General features: G+C 60.7%; 2 protein-coding genes across 5 annotated transcripts; both read right to left on the reverse strand.

Moving 5' to 3' along the window:
* Positions 1 to 1056: 1056 nt before the first annotated feature.
* Positions 1057 to 15686, reverse strand: P3H3 (prolyl 3-hydroxylase 3). 4 transcript variants are annotated; one of them, XM_089304529.1, is made up of 16 exons: positions 14832 to 15686; positions 13871 to 14023; positions 12635 to 12839; positions 12370 to 12534; positions 12149 to 12260; positions 11828 to 12020; positions 11271 to 11360; positions 10429 to 10481; positions 10274 to 10341; positions 10054 to 10178; positions 4203 to 4304; positions 3775 to 3925; positions 3468 to 3585; positions 3289 to 3364; positions 1714 to 1854; positions 1062 to 1588 (listed from the first exon to the last, which is right to left on the reverse strand). In XM_089304529.1, the coding sequence occupies exons 1-16, from the start codon at positions 15315 to 15317 to the stop codon at positions 1415 to 1417; spliced, it is 2412 nt and encodes an 803-aa protein (XP_089160655.1). In that variant the 5' UTR covers positions 15318 to 15686; the 3' UTR covers positions 1062 to 1414. The 4 variants fall into 4 exon arrangements, with proteins under 4 accessions (XP_051706113.1, XP_089160653.1, XP_089160654.1 ...); XM_051850153.3 differs by lacking the exon at positions 12149 to 12260 and having other exon boundaries at positions 1057 to 1588; positions 11828 to 11964; positions 12403 to 12534; XM_089304527.1 differs by lacking the exons at positions 12149 to 12260; positions 14832 to 15686 and adding an exon at positions 14422 to 14771 and having other exon boundaries at positions 1057 to 1588; positions 11828 to 11964; positions 12403 to 12534.
* Positions 15687 to 16085: 399 nt separating this feature from the next.
* On the reverse strand, positions 16086 to 21449 carry GPR162 (G protein-coupled receptor 162). The gene is made up of 5 exons (XM_002712902.6): positions 21310 to 21449; positions 18506 to 19807; positions 17708 to 17897; positions 17129 to 17286; positions 16086 to 16847 (listed from the first exon to the last, which is right to left on the reverse strand). Exons 2-5 carry the CDS (start codon positions 19373 to 19375, stop codon positions 16290 to 16292), a joined length of 1776 nt encoding a protein of 591 aa, XP_002712948.4. The 5' UTR covers positions 19376 to 19807; positions 21310 to 21449; the 3' UTR covers positions 16086 to 16289.
* Between the last annotated feature and the right edge of the window lie 865 nt (positions 21450 to 22314).

A 22314-nucleotide genomic window follows, 5' to 3' on the forward strand; every position in this document is an offset into this window, starting at 1 on the left:
GGGGGGGTCGGGGGGGTACTGACAGGGGAAGGGTAGGGCCAACGAGGACGAGGACGTCAGGCAAATGAGATCAGCTGCCCAGGGTGGGGACCAGGACTGGGAGGGAGGGAGGGAGGGAGGGACATGTGTGCTGCCAGACTGGGGCCCAGCCCGGAGCAGGGGTGGAGCAGGAGTAGGGGGCTGGAGCGGGGAGCAGCCCCAGAGGGAGGGGCCGAAGGGGGTGCTCCCCTGGTCCGTCTCTGCAGGCAGACATAAGAGCATCAGGCCCCATGGGCTTAGAGCAAAGCTGTGAGGATTAAGGGCTGGGGCTCGGGAGGGGCGCAAAGGAGCAGGAGCGACCGCAGCTCCAGTGGCCCTGAGGCCCTGGCCCCCACCAGTGGTGCTGATCTTGGCAGCCAGGAGCCACTTAGCAACCAGGAGCCAGGATTCGAGGGTGCTGGGTGGCCCCATTGTCATTTACCCTCAATTGTGTGCCTTAGCTCAGGTGGAGGGGGAGAAGGCTAGGAACATGGGAGGGTTCGGGCAGGAGCTGAGATTAGAGGGGACTGAGCTGGATAATCCTTCTTCCCGACAAACCCCAACCAGCTGCCCCTGGGTCTGATCCTGGTCAGCAGTGGTGGTGGTGGAGGGGGGACAGGGACAGGGACAGGGAACCCACGGGAAGGCTGGCAGAGCCTGCCCCTTCTGTGGGCAGAGGATGGATTATCCATGGAAGGGAGCCCCCAGCCCCCACTCCCGGCCTGGGGTCGGGCCCCTTCTTGCTCCCATGACACACGGTGTCCTGGTGGAGCTGTGAGAGCAGGAGTCAGGGGGTCAGGCCGCCCAAGGCCCAGGCGAGCTCAGAGACGGAAGACAAGGTTTAGGGTTGGAGGCCTGAGGAGCAGCTGTCAGGGGCTTGGGCCTATTTGCATGAGGGAAGCAGGTGCTGAGATTTCCCTGACAAATCACAGGCTCCAGTGGCCCCGCCCCTGGGAGGCCCAGAGACACCTGTCTCCTCCCAGGCCCGCCTCAGCCACCCCCACTGCAGCCAGCAGACACGGACACACCGGACCCACCTTGGCTGATGGAGCCTCATGTTCTTTATTGCTCGGGCTGGGAGAGGAGAGCCCGGTGTCCTCGCCCTCATCCTCCTGGATGAAGGCAGGCAGTTCCTACCCCTGCCCCTGCCCCTGCCCCTCAGGGAGGCACTGCATCCCCCGTCCATCCACCTGTGGGGCCAGGCCCGGCGAGTCTAGGCTGGTCTGTGCAGGGTCCTCTGAGTCCAGAGCCGGACGGCCCTTCTGGGTCCCCAAGACGGTGGGGTGTGGGGACAGAGAACTTGCTCTTCTGCTCCTGATATTGCATGGGGGCTGACCCTGAGCTGACCTTCCACGTGTCAGTGGCCATGTACGTCCCCAAGGAGCTGGGCAGCTGCTCATAGCTCCTCCCGGACCCGAGGTGGCTTCCCAGTCTTGTCTTGGACCCGCTGAAGCCTGCGGCTTGGGGGCTCTGGGGAAGAGTCTCTGCTGGGCATTTCTTCCTCCTCCTCTTCTTCCTCTTCCTCTTCTTCCTCTGGCTCCTGCAGTAGCTCTTTGGCTTCTGTCCACTCCTGGGGGTGGGGTGGGGAGGAGAGTCTGGGCCAACCGCCCCCATGCTGCTCTCCTGCGCCATCTTGGCCCCAGCCCCTTGCCACCCCCCAGCCTCCCTCCCTCACAGCCGTCCCGTGCTCCGTACCTGCTCCTTGTGCTCAGGAGCCCACGTGTGCCACAGCGCCAGGGCGCAGCGCCGTCCCCGAGTCACGGCCCACACGCCATGGGGATTCTCAACACCAGAGCTGAAGGCCACGAGGCGTCCGCAGCGAGGCCGCACCCGAGCCTGGAGGGAAAGGCAGGCTTGGCTCCCTGCAGCAGGGTGGGCCTGCTCTCCCGCCCATCACTTCCCACTCCTTAATTTCCGGGGACTGGTTCTGGCAAGGAGTGAAAATGCCAGGCAGAGGCTAATGGAGCTGGAAGCCAAAGAGAGTGGGGCCTCCATTGGGGGTCTCCTGCTGGCGCCTTCCCACTGTGCCCTGCTTTTTCGAGTCCAGGGTAAGGGCAGGAACACAGGGGCCAGGTTCTGGGTCAAAGAGAGTGAGTACCTTGGAGGCATCTCTCCACCAAGGAAGCCTGGACTACAGGTGGGTAGGCGGCTGGGTAAGAATTAGCAGTCACTGCCTAGCACCTCACATCGCAGCGCCTGGGTTTGCTTCCAGCTCTGGTTCCTGATTGCATCTCGCTGCTAAAGCAGCCTCTGGGAGGCAGCGGTGACGGTTCAAGGAGCTGCCTCCTGCCACCCATGTGGGAGACCTGAATTCAGTTTCTGGCTTCTGGCTTTGGCCCAGACTGGACCATTGCAGACATCTGGGGAATGAACCAGCAAATGGGAGTTCTCTCTCTCTCTCTTCTCCCTATCTCTCTTTTTCTGCTTCTTGGAAAAAAAAAAAAAAAAGGAAAAAGTAGATGAATATAATTTTTTAAAAATCACTGCTCATTTCTCCTACTCAATTTTTTTAAAAAACATTTATTTATTTATATTTATTTGAAAGAGAAAATGATATCTATCATTTCCTGGTTAACCCCCCAAATGCCAACAACATCCAGGACCAAGCCAGGCCAAAGACAGCAGTTAGGAAATCAGTCCGGGTCCCCCATGTGGGTGGCAGGAACCCAGCTGGCTGAGCCGTCACCTGCTGGCTCCCAGGGTGCACATTTGCAGGAAGCTGGAATCAGAAGCGGGGAGGGGACTTGAACCCCCGTTCTCCAGTATGGGATGTGGGCATCCCCAGCAGCCTCTTCGCTGCTACACCAAACACCTACACCTTCTGAGTTGCTGGTGTCTATGCAGAAATTGATCCAGGAAGGAGGGGATCATACCACCCAACATGCATTCATGACTTATTCTCACCAGGCACCGGCCCGTTTTCTCCAGTGATAAATCTAAACTACTGCCACCGCACCCGACTTGGGAACCAGGACCTCAGCAGGTGAAGAACCAGAATCTGAGCTTCAGCCTAGGTGGCCCTGCTGTGGCGAGCGAGGACCAGAAAGGCTGTGCGCCATGCATCCTCCTTTAAGAGGTGAGGCAGACGCTGCAGGCAGGGTCTGGAGACCTGCTCTGGCCCAGCCCCCGAACACAGCGGTCTGGGACAGCAGGGGAAGGAGGGGGCACAGGTGGCCCCCACCATTCCCTGCATTTGCCTCTGGGAACATTCTGTTCTAAATCCTGACTCCGCAGCTGGGCCCTGGCACCCTGCCACCCCCACCCACATACCGTGACAGTGAGGGCGTTGGGCTCAGTGAAGAACAGGTCACCCCCCTGGAAGTCATCGTTGAGGTAGAGCACTCCACTGGGGAGGAAGAGGGCGGAAGGTGGTGAGACCCCTGCCCGCAGCGGAATGACCTCTGTGTGCCCACCTGCCTGTGCACCCCCACCCCGGCAAGGCCACCCACCTGTAGTCTCGGTAGGTGTAGGCAGGGGGCTCCCGCCAGCACTCCCCGGTGTCGGGGTCCAGGACGCAGTTGTCGGCGTGCACGGGGTGACTCAGGTCCATGCGCTGCTCTTGCTCACCTGGGACACAAACGGGGCTGCTAAATGCCCTCTGCCCCCGGGGCTCACAGCCGGACAGAGAAGCCAGGCACCCACCTGGGCAGGGCAGTTGGGGTGAAGGCTCAAAGTCACAGAGGCAGTGGTGCCGAGGTGCCATGAGCAACAGGCACCTGAGGCTGGGGAGGCCCACCGCCCCCCCCTCCGGCTTACCTTCTATGGCGCTGCGGCACACCAGGTGGGTGAAGGAGAGGTGCAGGGGCCGCTCCGGGGAGAAGTAGGCCTGCGTCAAGGTGCGCACGCGCTCGCTCACCTCCAGAAGCAGCTTGGCACCCTGGCTGCCCACAGCCCCGGCCCGCGCCAGCTGCAGGAGGCAAGAGGAGGGGCAGGAATGGAGGGAGGCAGTGGACGGGTGGTCCCAGCCCCAGCCCCAGCCCCTGCCCCTCTGCAGTCCCAGCAACCAAATGAAACTGCTCCTTCCATCAGCTCCATGGCAGCGGAAGTCCCCGCTTTCTCAGCCCTGGGCCTAGGGACCAGGGATTTTTTGGTCCATCCCAGGAGCTAAGCCCTGGTGCCCAGGCTCCCCATACCTGCGGCTCTAGTCCTGGGCATCAGGCCAGGCCAGGGCCGCCTCCTCTCACCTGCGCTGCCTTCAGCACTGTGAGCCCCTCGAAGCGTTCGTGGGGGGTGTGGGGTGAGCGGCGACCACGATAGCCAGACCTGGCTCCAGCCCCAGCTGCATCCTAAACAGGGAGGTGCTTTGCTGTGGGCCGCAAGACCTGGCCTCCCGCCCTCCCACTCCTGGGAAGAGGCCAGAGGCTCCCGCAGTTTCCTGTGGCTCCTTCTCCTGAGCTGCAGCCCCCTTCTCAGGGAACGACCCTCTGTGGGTGCGTGGACCATGACTCTCCGGGGTCTGACGGGGGAAGGACAGCTGAGGGAGCCATGGTCGGGGCAGGAGGGGCTGGATCACTCCTCCCCCATGGGCCGAGAACACAAGAGTCTTTTTGGAGACAGGAAGTTGCACAGGCCAGAAGCTGGTGATAGCACCTGCTGGGGTGTTATCCTCTGACCTCCACTGCCTCAGAGAAACTACGGATGCCACGGCTCTACCACCCCTCGATGCTGGTCCCGGGTGCCCAAACACCAACACACCCACCCTCAGCACCAGGGGCTCCGTGCTGGGGTGTCTACACCCGGGATCCTTCTCTTTTCGGACATTCACTTTGCTGTCCGCTTTTGGAAGCTTAGTTTAAGTGCCACGGCGGAGTTCTGCCAGCACGTGAGCCTCCGCTTTGGGAGATGGCCTGGTCCCAAGTCAACCTGTTCTTACAGTCATTCCTTCAACGCATTTGTACTGCGCATCTACTACGTGCTGCTCTTCAAGGGTCTGGGAACACGGTAAGCAAAGACAGTCCCTTCCCTCGCGAGAGCTTTAAACTCTAATTCATTTTATTTATTTGAAAGGCAGAGAGAGAGAGAGAGAGCTCCCACCCATAAGTTCACTCCCTAAATGCCCGCAACAGCTGGGGATGGGCCAGGATGAAATCAGGAGGCAGCAACCCAACCTGAGTCTCCCACATGGGTGGCAGGGGCTCAGTTACTTGAGCCATGACTGCTGCCTTGTAGGGTGCACACTATCAGGAAGCTGGAGTCAGGGGAGAGCTGGGCTCAGGCACTTCAATATGAAATGCGGGGGTCCTGGGTAGCATTTTTTTTTTTTTTTTGGACAGGCAGAGTGGACAGAGAGAGAGACAGAGAGAAAGGTCTTCCTTTGCCGTTGGTTCACCCTCCAATGGCCGCCGTGGCCGGTGCACTGCGGCCGGCACACCGCGCTGATCCGAAGCCAGGAGCCAGGTGCTTCTCCTGGTCTCCCATGGGGTGCAGGGCCCAAGCAGAGAGCTGGCCTGGAAGAGGGACAACCGGGACAGAATCCAGCGCCCCGACCGGGACTAGAACCCGTTGTGCCAGCGCCGCAGGCAAAGGATTAGCCTACTGAGCCGCGGCGCCGGCCCGGGTAGCATCTTAATATCTGCGCCAAACACCCACCCCAGGGTTTATATTTTGAGATAATAAATAAATAAACCAGATCAACTCAGATGGTGGTAACAGCATGAAGAAAATACAATCTTAACAGTGCCTGGGCATGGGAGAGAGATGCTAATTGAAGAGGTGACATCTACATTGATGCCAATAATGCAAAGGAGCCACTTGAATATCTGAGAGGAAATGCTCCAGGCAGCAGGAACAGCAAGTGCAAATGACCTGTGGCCACAATACGTGTGATCAAGGGAGAGAAGCCTGTGACTGGGGAGTTACCTGACTCCATCCTCTCATCACCTGCCACAGGGATTTAGTCCTGAACGTCTCTCTCTCTGACGTTCTGCATACTGCTCATCTGGCCCCTCACTTCAGTCTCTTGAAATAAGGATCTAATCCCAGGCACAGACAGGCCTACTGCCCTCCAGAAAGCATTTCCCCCTATTTCTCTCCCACTGCATTCTACACACGGCCACTAGGGGGACGGCGGTGACTCCAGAGCCTGCACTTGGAGGCTCTATGGGAATGCAGTGCCTGGGTCCTCGGATCAATAGCTGTCCACCACTTACATACACAGCTCACGCTCTCCAGAGGGGTACAGAAGGCCCTCACTGAAATATTAAAATCTACGCATGAATTTCAAAAACTTACACAGCAAAATAAACTCATACTTTATTTTTAACTTCTCTTTTTTTCTCTTTAAAAATCTATTGTACTTATTTGAAAAGCAGAGGTACAGAGGCACAGACAGAAAGAGATCTCATCAGCTGATTCATTCCCCAAATGCCTGCAACAACTGGAGCCAGGCCAGGTTGAAGCCAGGAGTTGGGACCCCACTTAAGTCTCCCATGTGGGTTGCAGGGGCCCAACCACTTGAGCCATCACCCACTGCCCCACATTGGCAGGCAGCTGGAGAAGTGAAGCCAGGACATGAAGCCAGGCGCTCCAACATGGGATGCTGGCATCTGAAGCAGTGGCCTAACTATCACACCAAATGCTCACCGCTAAATTCATATTTTTAAAAAAGGTATTCATTTATTTAAAAGGCAAAGTGACAGAGAAAGGGGGGGGGATATTTTATCTGCTTGTTCACTCCTCAAATGCCTACAATAGCCAGGGCGGAGGCAAGCTGAAGCCAAAGGCCAGGAACTGCATCGGGCCTCTCACATGGGTGGCAGGAACGCAAGAACTTGAGTCATTATAGGAGGCACATTAGCAGAAGGTTGGATCAGAAGGGGGGGGGATCGGCGTTGTGGCATAGCAGGTAAGGCTGCCACCTGCAATGCCACTGCAGTGGACACTGGTTCTAGTCCCGGCTGCTCCACTTCAGATCCAGCTCCCTGCTAACAGCCTGGGAAAGCAGCAGAGGATGGCCCACGTGTTTGGACCCCTGCTGCCTATATGGGAGATCTGGATGAAGCTCCTGGCTCCTGGTTTTGGCCTGGCTCAGCCCTGGCCATTGTAGCCATCTGGGGAATGAACCAGTGAATGGAAGATGTCTCTCTCCTCTCTCCCTTTCTCTCTGTAACTGCTTCAGATAAATAAATAAACAAACAAATAAATAATTTTTAAAAGTCAAAATAAGGCCGGCGCCGCAGCTCACTAGGCTAATCCTCCGCCTAGCGGCGCCGGCACACCGGGTTCTAGTCCCGGTCGGGGCGCCGGATTCTGTCCCGGTTGCCCCTCTTCCAGGCCAGCCCTCTGCTGTGGCCAGGGAGTGCAGTGGAGGATGGCCCAGGTGCTTGGGCCCTGCACCCCATGGGAGACCAGGAAAAGCACCTGGCTCCTGGCTCCTGCCATCGGATCAGCGCGGTGCGCTGGCCGCGGCGGCCATTGGAGGGTGAACCAACGGCAAAAGGAAGACCTTTCTCTCTGTCTCTCTCTCTCACTGTCCACTCTGCCTGTCAAAAAAAAAAAAAAAAGTCAAAATAAAAGAAGTGGAGGTGAGACACAAGCCCAGGCACTCTGACATGGGATGTATATGCCCAAAGCTGAGGCTTAACCCACCGAGCCACAATGCCTGCCCCTCCTGTATTCATACAACCTGATAAAAACAATGACAGCTAATATACTATCTACTCGTTTATTGTCGCAACAATCCTACAACAAATATACTATGTTTTAAAGATTTATTTATTTGAAACACAGAGAGACAGAGAAAGGAGAGAGACAGAGGGAAAGAGACCTTCATCCACTGGTTCACTTCCCAGATGTCCAACAGTCAGGGCTGGGCCAGGTTGAAGCCAAGAGCCAGTGACTCCATCCTGGTCTCCCACATGGGTGACAGGGGCCAAACCACTTGGGATATCTGCTCCTGCCGTCCCAGGCCCATTAGCAGGAAGCTAAATCAGAAGCAGAGCAGCTGAACTCCAACCTGTACCACAACATGGGATGCTGGCATTGCGAGCATCGGCTTAACTTCCTGTGCCACAACACTGGCCTCCCAGAAACACTATTAATGGTCTATTTGGGTGCTGGTATGTGGCAGTGTGTTACGCCACCACTTGCCACACCAGCATCCCATATCAGAGTGCTGGTTGGAGTCCTAGTTGCTCTGCTTCCAATCCAGCTCCCTTTTAATGTGACTGAGAAGCCAGTGGAAGATGGCCCAGGTGCTCGGGCCCCTGCCACCCATGTGGGAGACCCAGATGGAGTTCCTGGCTCCTGGCTTCAGCCTGGTGCCATCCTGACTGTTGCTGCCATTTGAGGAGTGAACCAGCAGATGGAAGGTGTGTCTCTGTCTCTGTCTTTCTCTATCTCTCTCATGCTCTGCCTTTCAAATAAATAAATAAATAAATAATTTTTTTGACAGGCAGAGTGGACAGTGAGAGAGAGCGACAGAGAGAAAGGTCTTCCTTTGCCGTTGGTTCACCCTCCAATGGCCGCCACGGCCGGCACGCTGCAGCCGGCACACCGCACTGATCCGATGGCAGGAGCCAGGTACTTATCCTGGTCTCCCATGGGGTGCAGGGCCCAAGTACTTGGGCCATCCTCCACTGCACTCCCTGGCCACAGCAGAGAGCTGGCCTGGAAGAGGGGCAACTGGGACAGAATCCAGCGCCCTGACCGGGACTAGAACCCCGTGTGCCGGCGCCGCAAGGCAGAGGATTAGCCTAGTGAGCCACGGTGCCGGCCAATAAATTTTTAAAGTCCTATTTTGTATTCATAGATGAGAAAACCAGGGGCTAGCACTGTGGCATAGCAAGTAAAGCTGCCACCTGCAATGCTGGCATCCCATATGGGTGCTAGTTCCTGTCCTGGCTGCTCCTACTGCCAGTCCAGCTCCCTGCTAATAGCCTAGGAAAGCAGAAGATGATGTTTCAAATCCCTGGGCCCCTCCCACCCATGTGGGAGACATGGAAGAAAGTCCTGGCTCCTGGCTTCAGCCTGGCCGACATCTGGGGAGTGAACCATCAAATGGAAGATATTCTCTCTCCCCCACCCCCATCTTTCAAAATAAATAAATCTTAAAAAAAAAAAAAAAAGGCCAGGCTCAGGGACATTAAAATAAATTGCCCAAGATCCTGCAGGTAATAATTGTTGGAGCTGGCCCATGTCCTTAACCCCTGTGCTCTCCTGCACTTCCCAGAATGTCACTTGTTCCTCTCCCTCTGGGACTGCCTTTCTACCCTTCTTGGCCTTGTCCCCCTCTTTAAGACTGAGCTCAGGGGCCAGCACTGTGGTGCAGCAGGTTAAGCCACTGCCTGTGATGCTCCAATATGGGTGCCACTTAGAGCCCCAGCTGCTCCACTTCTGATCCAGCTCTCTGCTGTGACCTGGGAAAGCAGCAGAGGATGGCCCAAGTGCTTGGGCCCCTGCACCCACATGGGAGACCCAGATGGAGTTCTAGGCTCCTGGCTTTGGATCAGCTCAGCTCCGGCAGTTGCGGCCATCTGGAGAGTGAACCAGTGGATGGAAGACCTCTCTCTCTGTCTCTACCTCTCTCTGTAACTCTGTCTTTCAAATAAATACAAAATAAATCTTTAAAAAGAGAGAGAGAGAGATCAGGGACTTGCATTTGGCCTAGTGGTTATGTTAAGGTGCCCCATATCAGAGTTGAGGTGCCCCATATCAGAGTTGAGGTGTCCCACATCAGAGTGCCTCAGCTGGGTTCCTGCACTGGGTCTTGACTCCAGTTTGTGCCAGTGTAGACCCTGGGAAACAGCGAGTGATGGCTCATGAAGTTGGGTCCCTACCTCCCACATGGGAGACCTGGATGCAGTTTCCTGGCTCCGGCAGCGGCCCAGCCCAAACCAAGGTGCTGTGGGCATCTGGGGAGTGAGTCCATGGAGGAGAGATCTCTCTCTGTCTCTCAAATAAATACCAAGTTTAAAATGAACTAAGAGTGAAACGCACAGCTGGGAGGCAGCGTGTGGCACAGTTCCTGCTGGAGAACCAGGACAGGGTGGAGGGGCCTGCCCTGCGCCCCGCCACCTGCGCGCCCTGCCTTCCCACCTTGGTCAGCTGCAGCAGCACCCCGCACTCAGCCGGGGTGAGCAGCCCGTCCAGCACGGCCCGCTCCGACCCATTCAGCTGCCTGGCGTCGTGCGTCAGGGTCACCCCCTCCAGGAGAAGGACATCTGCAGGGGGAGAGACAGGGCACGGGGTGGGGGCTTGCCCGAGGACAGCCCAGAAGCAGCAGGCACCCCCAGACCCTGCAGGCCCCAGAACTTACCCTTCCAGTAAGTCAGGGGCTTCGGCTGTGGGGGCTCACGGTCCCAGGGCCTCTTCTCCTGATCCTCTCTCAGGGTTGAGAGACAGGCTCAGGGGCTGCACCCCACCTGCCTCCCAGCTCCGGCCAGACCCCGCCCACCACAGGACACCTCCTACCTGAGCTTCTCTCTCAGCGCCTCAGGGATGAAAGTCTCTGGGGTCCAGGCGTCCTGTGGTGGTCAAGAAAAATGCCATCACCCACCAAGGCCAGCTCCTGGAACCCCTGATCTTAGATCTGCCGCTGCCTGCAGTGCCTGCATCCCATATGGACGCCGGTTCGAGCGCTGGCTGCTCCACGTCTGATCCAGCTCTCTGCTATAGCCTGGGGAAGCAGTAGAAGATGGCCCAAGTGTTTGGGCTCCTGCACCCACGTGGGAAACCCGGAAGAAGCTCCAGGCTCTTGAGGCCATTTGGAGAGCAAACAAGCAGATGGAAGACCTCTCTCTCTCTCTCTGCCTTTCAAATAAATAAATAAATCTTAAAAAAAAAAAAAAATCCGAAGGCTAGTAAGAGACACAGCCAGCGTTGGAAGTGTCCTCGGGGTCCTCACTCTCCATCAGGGCGATCTGGCCCCTGCCCTCGCGGCACTAAGCAATGTCCAGAAATGCATCTGATCGCCGGGAGTCAGGGGTGAGGACGTGCTGTTGACAACCGCTGGGGAGAAGCCAGGGAAGCTGCTGCCGGCCCTACAGCATGGACGATAGCCCCTCCCCGCAACAGAGGAACTCCCCGGGGGCCGGGGCTGGGGCCGTGGTGCCGGACGGCTGAGAACCCTGCTCCATTCAGGATTCCCCTGAAACAGAGGCGGCAGACTCTTCTCCAAGCCTCCCGGTCCTGGAGAGATGTGGACCACGGCTGCTGACCAGCCACCCCTACCCCCACCCCCACCCACACACGGGGCCTGCGCTTGCTTCCCTCCCATGGAGTGCCAAGGGACTGGGGACCAGTGGGTGACTCACAGGGTCCCTGAAGCTGCGCCCCAGGTGCTCCATGGCGTAGTAGAGCTGCCTCTTCTCACCGAGAGACCGGAGAACGAACTGCTGGACGTCCTGCGGGCCCCAGGGCGGACGGTGGCCGAAGGGGACGAGACACAGCGGAGTGAAGGCTCAGGGCCCCAGGGCCTCACGCTGGCCCTGCCCCCCGCCCCTGGGGTCACCAGCTCAACCCTCCTCCAGGGTGTAGCTTCAGAGTATCTGGCTTCAAACAGGGACGGAGGGCGTGCGAGTGTGAGCACGTGAGAGCGGGCGTGGCACATGTGAGTGTAGAAGTGCATGTGCATGAGAATGTGCGTGCATTCGAGTGAGTGTGGGCACGTGTCTGTCGGCGTGTGCGCACAGGCACAGGTGGAGTTGGGGGCTGGGCTCAGAGCTTCAATTTGTGGGTGGTGGAGGGACAGGAGGCGATTCGGAAGTCTGACACTGGTTAAGGGGCTCCCCTGGGGGATGAGAGTGCTCGGGTAGGAGACCAGATGGGGTCTCATTTAGGACTATCTCTCGGGTAAGCGTGAAGGGATTACCTCCCGGGGGCCGAGGCCAGGGCGTGGCTCTCCCAGCTGGGCCTGGTACTGGGCCAGTGCCTTCTTGGCCGCCTCATCCGCCGGGTAAAAGAGCAGGACGCTCAGGACATTTTGCACGGCCTGGGACAGGTTCCCCACTGGAAACGCAGTAGCGGGGCGGGGGCAGGGACTGAGCAGGTGGGCGGAGGCAGAGCTGCAGAAGGTGGCCATGGACGGCCAGCCACCCACCCAACTGCGGCAGCCCCCACCCAGCCCTGCAGATCTGCTCCTCCTTTGTTGTGAGTCTCACTCAAACATACCGCAGCGGACAGAGTTCAAAGCAGAAGAGAGTGGAAAGAGAGGAAGGCGAGAAGCAGCATGGGCCAAAGGAGCCAGAGGCACCCATTGCCCGCTGAGCTTTTCACAGTGGCGCCAAAGGAGAGCAACTTAGAGTCTTCCTGGAGTGACAGGTCCCCCTCAGAGTCCTGCGAGAGAAGCTACAGACCCAGAGACAGGCGGGGGACAGGGGTGGGCTCAGGATGCTGTCACAAGCAAACCTTCACGCCCTGTGTCTGCCCTGCCCGGCCCCCACTGACCCTGGGCATAGGCCTCATGCAGCCGTCTCAGCTGGTCGGGAAGGAGGTCAGGGACAGGGAAGCTGCGGCCAGGACGTGTGGCTGTGTCCCCCACACAGCGCTGCCGGCACTGCAGGACCCGGATCCAGTGTCCTGTAGGGGACACACACGAGCCACTCAGTTCACACGGGCTCCTCCTCTCCTGGCACCAAGCCCGCACCCCCGACATGCACACACACACACAACCCCTTACCTGCAATGGCCTCATAGAGGCCCCCCTGCCCCCCAGCCCCTTCTTCCTCCTCATCTTCCAGCCCCTGCTGCTCCTCAGGCCCCTCGCAGCTGGCCCGGCAGCTCTCCACCTGGGCCAGGCTCCCCTGTAGCGCCTCCTCCAGCAGGGGCAGTGCCAGCCCCACCTCCTGGCGTCCCAGGTGCTCCAGGCCAGTGTCATAGGCTGCCTGTTAGGGAGAAGAGGGGTGATCAGCCGAGATCCTGGGCCTGGGGACGGGGTGCTGAGGAAGGCTGGGAGAGAGGGGAATGGTCTCAACTGGGACATGGACTTGGGCTTCCTGTTCACCTTGGGGAAGAACAGGGTGAGGCCAAGAACCAGAATGTTAGAGCCTCAGACGTCAGGGACCATTAGAGAGGAAACCAAGTGCTGGAGAAGGATTCTCCTCTCCAAGTCACTGAAGACCAGAACCCAGCTCTCCCGAGGCCCGAGCTGCTCAGAGCCACAGTCAATGAGGCCTGTGCACAAAGGCTGGGGGTAGGGGTGGATATTTGAGGCAGTGCTTAAAAAGCCATTTGGGGGCCTGCGCTGTGGCAGAGCGGATTAAGCCACTGTCTGCAGTGCTGGCATCCCATATGGGCACTGGCTGCTCTACTTCCGATCCAGCTCCCTGCTATTGGCCTGGGAAAACCACAGAAGATGGCCCAAGTGCTTGGGCCCCTGCTACTCACGTGGGAGACTCAGAAGAAGCTCTTGGCTGTTGCAGCCATTTGGGGAGAGAATCAGCAGGTGGAAGATTGATTGATCTCCCTCTGTCTCTCCCTATGTCTCTGAAACTCTCTTTAAAACAAATAAATCTTTTTTTTTAAAGGCTTGCTGAGGAAATACATTTGAAGCAGCCACAATTACTTTACAAAAGCAGCAGCAGCAGCAGCAGCCACCACTCCACATCTCTTATCAGAGTGCCTAGGCTTGCGTCCACGCCTAGCTTCGGATTCCAGCTTCCTGCTAATGCACACCTGGGAGGCAGCAGAAGGTGGCTTAAGTACTTGGGTCCTTGCCATCCCCGTGGAAAGCCCAAACTGAATTTCTGGCTCCTGGCTTCAGGCTGGCCCAGCCCTGGCTGAAGTGAAGGGCATTTGGGGAGTGAATCAGCAGACAGAAAACTTCTGTCTCTCCGGCTTACAAAGTGAAAAAAAATTTTAAAAATGTAAAACAAGAAAGGCTGAAGGCAGGCAGGAGTGGTGCTGAGGGCCTCACCCAGTGCGGGGGCGTCTCCAGGTCCCGGAAGCTCTGGGGCCGAATCCCCGCCATCCTTCTGTACTTGGCCATGTCCTCGCGCATCTGCAGGTGCGTGGGGTTGGCCACAAAGAAGGTGTGTGCTGCCGCGGCGGCCAGGTCCAGCTTCTTCAGCTGGGGAGCGAAGGCAGGAGGGAGTCCTGAGGTGGGGGTCTCAGACCTCCACCGCCTTCCCAGCGCCCCTGCCCACACACACTCCAGCCTGCAGTCCCCTAGAAATCAAAACACCGGGACTCCCCAAGAGCCTGCTTTCTAAGGGAAGGGGGTCTGAAGACTGCGGAAAGGGTGGGACCCCGGAGGGGCTTCATCTGGGAGACAAGCTGCCAAGTGATGGCTCAGTGAGGTGGGAAAGCTGGGGAGACCCCAGCGACCAGCCAAAAACCCACAGGTCTCTAGGACCCTGAGCTGAGGTGTGTGACCAGCGCCCTCCCTTAGCCACGTAGGCAGCAGCCACTGTCTCAGGAGCTGCGCGCATCCCCAGAAGTCTGGCCTGGGGAACCCTCACGGCTTACCTTTCCCAAACCTTAGCCTGCCCCCAAGCGAAGGCTCACATCACCAGCCCTGACCGCGCCGTCCAGGTCCAGCCGCCAGTTCCGCCCCTAGACTCGCTCCCCGGGGGGCTCAGCAAGGTCTCGCCAGCGCCTCGCGGGCCCCCTCCCTCCATCTCGCTCTACTCCCACTCCGCCTCCTGAGCTCCCGCCCCACGGCAAGGGCGCTCGCACTCTCCCCGGGCTGTCCCTCTGACCCTAACAGGTACCGGGCGGCGATTCTGCCGGGACCTCCTGGAACGCTGAGGTCTGCTGAACGCGCCTCGCAGCCCCCAGTGCTAGTGCGACGCCGGGCGCCGGCTCTCCGCCCTCTCCCGGCCCAGCAACCAGCGCCGGGGGTGGGACCCTCGAGACGGGCCAGGCGGCGCCCGCACCTGGTAGTAGGCCCTCTGCAGGTAGTTGTAGGGCTCCCGGCGGCGGAAGGCGTCCCGCAGTGCGCTCCCCACGCGGAGTCGCGCCGCGCCCCCGGGGCCCAGCCTCCGCGCCGAGCACTGGGTCAGGCACTCGGCGCGGCGGAGCGCGGCGCGGAGCAGCAGTGGCTCCCAGGATTCCTGCCGGGAGTCAGGCCCCGGGGCGCCCGGGAGCACGGCGGGGAGCGCGGCGCCCGGCTCGGCCGCACAGCTCGCCCCGCAGTCCTGCCGCGCGCGGCCCAGCGCCGCCTGGCTCCGCAGTGCCTCCCGCAGCAGCGCCACGGCCTGCGCCCAAGCCCCGTCCGCGTAGGCGCGCAGCCCGTCCGCGTAGAGCAAGTCGGGGGCCTGAGGGGGCGCCCCCGGGGACAGCGGGGCCAGGCCGGGGGGCTCGGGGGACCCCGGGGGAGGCAGCAGCAGCAGCAGCAGCAGCAACCGGAGGAGCCGGAGCATGGTGCCCGAGCGGCCGGCCGCTGCCGAAGGGAAATGGGGAGCCGCGAGGGAGGGAGAGGAAAGGGGGGAGGGGGGAGGGAAGGAAGGGAGGATGGAGAGGAGGAGGGAGCGGAGGAGAAAAGGAATGCGCCAGGCTGAGGGAGCGAGGGGGGCCCAGGCCCAGTCGGGGCGAGGCCGCCGTGAGAGATGGCAGAGAAGGAAGAGGGAGGCCGGCCCAGGCGAGAAAGGGAAACGGGCCCAAGGGCAGCAGGCTGGCACCGAGGCCCGAGGCCCGGGCTGTGGAGGGAGTGTCTGGGGCTGTGTTCTCCCCTCTCTCTGCGCTGCAGCTCCCGGGTGCCTCTCACGCACTCACCCACCCCCACGCCTCTGCAGAAGGAGCCTGCGGAGCCACGGGGAGGGCTCTGGGCCTGGCACAGCAGGGCGGCCAAGGACTTCACTGCCCAGAAGTCGCTCCTGGATGGATCTGGGGGAAGGGGCGAGTTGGGGGCATTGGGGACAGAGACCCCTAAAACCACCGCAGGGAATCTGAAAGAAGACCCTTCAGGCCCCAAAGACCACTTTCAAGTATCTCCCTGGCTTCCACGGCCAGCTCGCCACACTGGACACGCCTGCCTCTGCTCAGTCTGCGCGCTGAAGAGTGTGACGGCTTCTCCCTGTCCTCCCGGCCTCTGGCCACCGCCCCTGCTCTGTTTTGTCCTCAATGAGCCTCTCCGAAGCCCCAAGCCTCTGTGCACACCCTCCACCACCAAAGTGCACTGGACACCAACGTTTCCATGGCAACATGTCAGCCTTTAATACATTTCGCTAAGGGTGGTGAAAGGAGAGCAGGGCATCTGGTCACTGGGATGGGAGAGTGTAGGGGCTCCGGAGCCCACTTCCGGTCTCTAGTCCCATCTCCCCAGAGTCTGGAGGCAGCTGGAGTGAGGGTTACTTACCCAGGCCCCTCCTTCAAGTCCAGCAGGCCCAGTGGGCTCAGAGAGTCATCTGGGGGAAGATGGGGTTCCCTGGGCCCCAAGACCCTCCCCAAACCCTTGCAGCCCCCTCCCCCCCTGTCAGGGAGCAACGTCTCCCTGTACTGAGCCCCAGGGGAAGTCCAACAGCTCTGCTGTCAGGAGACCCCAAGGAGAGTCGGCGGGGTGAGAGGCCCAGTGGCCGGGGCCGACGAGGAGAGGGTCCCGGGGAGGCAGTCGGGGAAGGCAGAGGCGTCTCGTCAATAAAGGTGGTGATCTCTTCCCGGAAGAAACCGGGACCCCGCGGTGGTCCCCCACTTGACCCCAGAACCCCACTCTCCAGAAACTGCCGAAGGCTGGCCAGCCCCCCGCCTTCAGCCTCCTCCTCGTCCTCATCCTCCTCATCCTCCAGCCTGTGTCTCTGTCCCAGGTATTCAGGGGGGCCTCCAAGGGCCCGGCTCTGAGCTGGGAGGACCCGAATGTCGTCGGAGGATGACCACTTGTGCAGGAAGGAGCCCGGTGCCCGAGGAGTCGAGAAGATGTTGGTTTCATCGTGGGACAGACGGCGGGACAGAGGGACCTGGGAAGAGGATGGGTAAGACCTGGAGGTGTTGCAGGGACAGAGGAGGTGGAAGCAAAGGAAGTGGGGGCTCTGCGAGGCGGCCTGTCTTAAGGGTCTTCGCGTGTTTGCTCCAGTGGGCCAGCCCGGTTCTAAGAGGTTGGAGGGGGCACACCTTCCTGCTGTGTCCTCGCCCACCTACCCTTTCTGGTGCCCTGCAGGCCAGCACCAGGCCATAGTGGGTGGGAGTGGGCAGTGGAATCTGGAGAGAAGTGGTGGGGGGTGTGCTCCCCAGCCCCTACCTGTAAGTAATGGACTCTCTCAAGAGGGGGAAAGAGCATGTGTCTTCCAGGCAGCAGCTTCACCTGGGTGGGGTCCCGGCCCCCAGGGCTTGCGGCCCCGTTAGCATCAAAGCGAACTTTGCACAGGCGGCCATCTGCATAGTCATCACAGCCCCCGTCTAGGAGAGAACAGGGGCAGAGTGGGTCCAGGCAGGGAGTACCCGCCCCCACCACACACCCCAACCTGAACCTTTGCTTTCCTTGGGTCTCTAAAGTTCCCGGAGGTCGGCAAGGGTAGCCCACAGTGCTGAATCCCTAGTGCTTCCTGCATCTAGAGGCATTCACTGCAACACCTTGCAACAACTGTCTGCCCTCCTCCTCCAAGAGCAGAACCGTGTGGGCCTCGAGGGGGAACCCCTTGGGTGCACAGAGAAACAGTGAGCAGGCAGCCAGGAGCCTGTGCAGGAAAAGGGGAGCCCAGGGATGGTGCGGACTTTGTCCAGCAGAGGGCACCCCAGGACAGCCCATCCGTACAGAGACGGGGTGGGAAAGGGAGAAGACAGGTGTCCAGGAAAGCAAAAGCACAGGCCCTCCTCTGACCGTCATCGCCGTCCTCCTCCGACATGATGGCCACACACTGCTCCCACACGGTGCGCACGTCGGCGCGGTAGCGCTCACACGACCAGATGAAGGAGGGCAGCAGCAGGGTCTGTGCCATGGAACACCAGAGCACAGCCAGCACCATCCACGGTGGAGCCGAGTCCGACTTGAGCGAGAAGAAACTCACCACCTGCCAGGAGGACGTGGGTGGCGCAAGTCAGGGCCCGGAGCCCCCGCAGCCCCCTGACCCTGACCTCCTCCGGCAGCCCCAGTGCAGCTGGTGGCCAAGAAGTCAGCAAAGGGTTCCGGGCCCTGTGATGGGGACAGAGGCACGGAGGTGCAAGTCGGAGGCAGGGATGGGCTGGACAGAGCGGAAGGGACTGACTCATGGGAAAAATGAAGGCCTGGGGCCGGGAGGGACACAAGGTTGGGGACTGGACGAGTGGTGGGGTGAGTGAGCGCTGTGGGGTCTCCACCCAGGGATACTTAGAGACCGTGTGGTCCCCAGAGGGAATTGGAGAATGGAGAGTGACGCTCCGCAGCTGGATGACAGCTGTGGCAGCTGCAGGATGGGGAATACAGCTGCAGGCTGACGGAGCAGTGTCAACTAGAGAGTACACAGCGGCACCAGGAGGCCGGTGCTGGGAGCAGGAAGATGGAGGGGTCGCAAATGGAGGGGGTAAGGGGCAAGGAGAGGAAGAGGGATGATGGAGCCAGAGGCAAGATGACGGAGCTGCCAGGTGGCTGATGGAGCTGGGGCTTGGACAAGGACCAGGAGATGGTGGACCCCAGTCTCACCAAGATGGGCACCCCCGTGAGCGAGTCATAGAGAAAGACGATGGCGCTGACCAAGTTGGTGACCTGCAGGGATGTCTTGGCCGACTCGGAGCCATCCAGAGAGGACCGCCGCTTCCCACGGGCATCCTCCACCACAATGGCGGGCACCTCAAAAGCTGGCCGGGTCCCCAAGCCTCCTCCCGGCCCCCCTGCCTTGGCCCCACCACGGCCCCCCGCTCTCCGGGCCTGCCGAGCCCTCCGGGGCCGAGCCCACAGCGTCTGGTAGAAGGTGATGGCCACACAGACCAGCCCCATGACGATGCCCCCGAGGAGCAGGAGGCTGAAGCAGACACCGAAGCCGAGGCCGATCTTGGAGACGATGAACTGGCAGCCCCGGGCGTAGTAGCGCTCGCCGTTGTTGTGCCAGCCGATGGAGGGCAGCGTGGAGAGGATGAAGCTGACCATCCAGATGCCCATGACGGCGTGCAGCGCCTGCTTCTTGGCGTTGCTCAGGCGGTAGTTGACGGGCCAGCGCACCATCCACATGCGGTGGTAGGAGAGCGAGGCGACCGTGAAGCAGGTGGCCAGGGCCAGCGTGTAGTAGGTGGACACGAAGACCTTGCAGATGCTCTCGTTCCAGTCGTAGTCGGACGAAGCCTGGCGCCGCAGCTGCACCACGGCGAAGGTGGTGAGGGGCACGGCCGCCATGAGGATGTGCGTGCCCGCCAGGAAGCAGAGCAGCAACTCCAGCGGCTTGTGCTTCTGCTGCTTGGCCGAGATGCTCAGGATGATCCAGGCGTTGGCCAGCAGAGCCAGGAGCCCGCAGGCCAGCCAGGACAGTGCGTTGGAGCGCAGGGAGGCCTCCTCTGCTGCCAGCCCGCCCCGAGACATCCTATCCTCAGCCCCCCGCCCCCCTCGAGCTCCTGGGGGCGGGGGCCAGGTCTCACCCAGGAGCCCCACTCACGCACACCCCCATGATGCCCACGGTGCTTGCCCCGTGCTGAGGCCGGCTGGCCCCAGGCCCGCCCTACTGCTCAGCATTGCACGGCTGAGCCAGCTGAGGCCGGGCGTGGAGGGCAGAGGAGCAGACAGAGGCTCAGCAGAGGCAGTGTCCAGCCTCCATATTGGGTAGGCCCTTCCCTAAGTAGCCCTGGGACGGGTGGGGGCGGCAAGCTGGCTGCTCTCCCAACTAGGAGGCTGGCTGGGGTGCACTGGTCTCCATGCTGCGCCTTCCAGGCCTCCTCTTCCCTGGGCTCTTGACCAGTCAGAGATGTTCTGAATGCCCCCAGGGGCCTGGGCGTGGGCCTCAGCCACTTGGACAAGCTGCAGGGGAAAGAGGAGATAGGGCAGGGAGGGGGCAGAGGTAGGCCCTTGGCAGGTTCTCCAGAGGGTTTCAGGTGCCGCCTTTCTCTCGAAACTGTAGGACTCACTGATTGCTTAGGGGCCACAGGGATCACCCAGACCATGTCCCTGCCTTCAACCAGGTGGCCATCCAAACACCACACACAGATCCAAGCTCCTGATCCACCAGACCTCCAGCAAAGGCCTCCCTTCCTCCCTGTCTCCTCCCTCAGGAGCCCCCAGGTACCTTTCCAGTATACCTGCTGCTCAGTGCTCATTCACCCCTGCCTTCATGCTAGCTGATGGGAGACACAGGACGTGTCTCATCGCAAGGATTCACAGCAAACTGGGATGTGGCATTGCAGCCCCCTCCCCTCCCTGCCAGGCTCCCGGGTACAGCCGTCTTGGTGCTCAACCCCATTCCCCCAAGCCTGGATGATCACCCTTCAGCTACCCAGGGATGTGAGAAAATGGGAGAGGGAGGCTGGGACCAAGGTGGGGGGATAGGGGGTGCTAGGGAACCCGAAGGCGGGGAAACTGCTGACATCAGAAGGATCCAGAAATGGAAAGAGGGGGAACTGGGGAGCAGGAGGAGAGTCTGAGCAGAAGAGAAAGGGGGCAAAGTGGTAGTATCTGAAAATAGAAGGGAAAGCTCAGAACCCCCTGGGGAGGGAGCCGGGAGGGAGGAGGGAGCAGCAGGCAATCGCAGGCTGGAGGAGAGAAGCCAAATGTTCTACAAGGTGCTGGCTCCCACTGGAGTCCTGGCTCACAGCCTCAGTTTCCCTCTGATGGGAGGAGGGGCTGCTTTTAGTGACTCTAAGCTTCAGAGAGCCCTGGGGAGGGGACTAAGAGGAAACCCGGTGAATCTCCCGGGGAAGAGTCGAGGCTGTAGGTACAGGCACAAAGGCTTTGGGGTGAATGGGTGAGAAAAGGACACAGCGGCCGGTCCTGCTGGGAGAGCCTCAGACCCTTGCCCTCCCCAAGAGGCTCCGGTCCACCCCCATCTCTGTCTTCCCTCCAAGCCCAGTACACCCTAGTTGCCATGGCAATGGCCAGCCAGAGGGAGGTGGAGGGAATTGGTCAGGAGCGCCCCCCCACTCCCCTCCCCACAGCCGTGGACCCCTGCCCACCCACCTCTGTCCAGGCCCAGCTGGTGGGCTCCGGAAGAAAAGGATGGGGAGGCAGAGGGGGAGAGGAAGGCAGGAAGGCTGTGAAGGGCAGGGAGAGGGGGTGAAGGACAGAGAGGGATCAGAGGGAGGCGGCAGGGGGGCTGGGGGGCGCGCGCCCTGGCCGGCAGGGGTCCCTCGCCCTTCGCGGTGCAAGGGTAAGGTCAGACAGCTCCTCCCTCCGGTCACCCACCCACCCACCCTGCTCTCCAGGCAGCAACAGCAGGTGGCTGGGGAGGAGGGGCCGGCCAGGGAGTAGGGAGAGAGCAGCTGAGGGAAGAGGGGAGGCGACGCGGGCCGGGGCAGGGGTCGTCTTACCTCTGGCTGCGCCCAGCACTGCCTCGAAGACGCACTCCCGGCGCGGCTCCGCGCCCGGGCTCCCGCCGCCCGCCGGCTCCAGCTCTAGCTCGCCCGCCCTCTTCCTCCTCCTCCGCCCCCCTCCCTCCCTCCGCGCTCTTCCCTCCCCCTCCCCCTAGGGCCTCCCTCCTCCCCCGAGTCCCGGCCGCAAAGGCGGCTCCCTGGGCCCCGGTCCCCCTCGGCCTCTCCTGGCCGCTCTTCCAGGGTCATCGGCCTGAGCCCGTGTTAGGAGGACTGCAGGGCAGCTTTGGGGGTGTGGGGCGGGTGGCCAGTGGAGGGCGGGGAAACTGGATGGTGGCGACTTGGGGGGGTGGGGCAAGGGAGGCGCGGAGCAGGAGGGTGCGGGGAGGGTGGCGAGCAGCGGGCTTCTGTAGTGCAGCGGTTCGCGTCCTGTCCCCACCTCATCCCATTCTGCACGCGAGCATAAATTCAAGGAGGCAGCTGGTGTTGCCGGGGACCGGGGAGGAGGAAGTGTGTATCACCGTGTGTCACTGTGTGCATCCCTGTAAGGGCTGTGCTTTGGGGATGGCTCAGAGGGGCAGGTGCAGGAGGCGCCTGGGGAGGAAGGGGCTTGTGATGTCAGCTGGGGCTGCTCCTGGAGTTGGGCAGTGGGTGTGCATGGGACCGAAAGGCTGCGGGCGCTCCACGACGCACGGTTCCTCCTCCTCCTGGGCGCACCTAGCCAGGGAGGCTCACGATGACAGCTTCTACCTGGCCTTCCTCCTCCAGGCACACAGGAAGGCCAGGAAAGCACAACTCCACGCCCCCCAGTCAGGCCTGTCCCCACCAAGTCTTAGCCTCACACACAGGCTTGGGGGGGGGGGTGCAGGGGGCAGCCAGCCTCCAGGGGATTTTTCCTTCTCCAACAAAACTTCATCTGCTCCCCAGAGCAAGTCTGGCAGCCTCTCTGGAGAGGATCCCAAAGACCAGCAGATTCCTGGTCCCCAGAGAGGGTTCTGTCTCTTT

Source organism: Oryctolagus cuniculus, chromosome 9 (genome assembly GCF_051225735.1).
Source record: "Oryctolagus cuniculus isolate XC-2025 breed Fujian yellow rabbit chromosome 9, ASM5122573v1, whole genome shotgun sequence".
Classification (NCBI taxonomy): Eukaryota; Metazoa; Chordata; class Mammalia; order Lagomorpha; family Leporidae; genus Oryctolagus; species Oryctolagus cuniculus.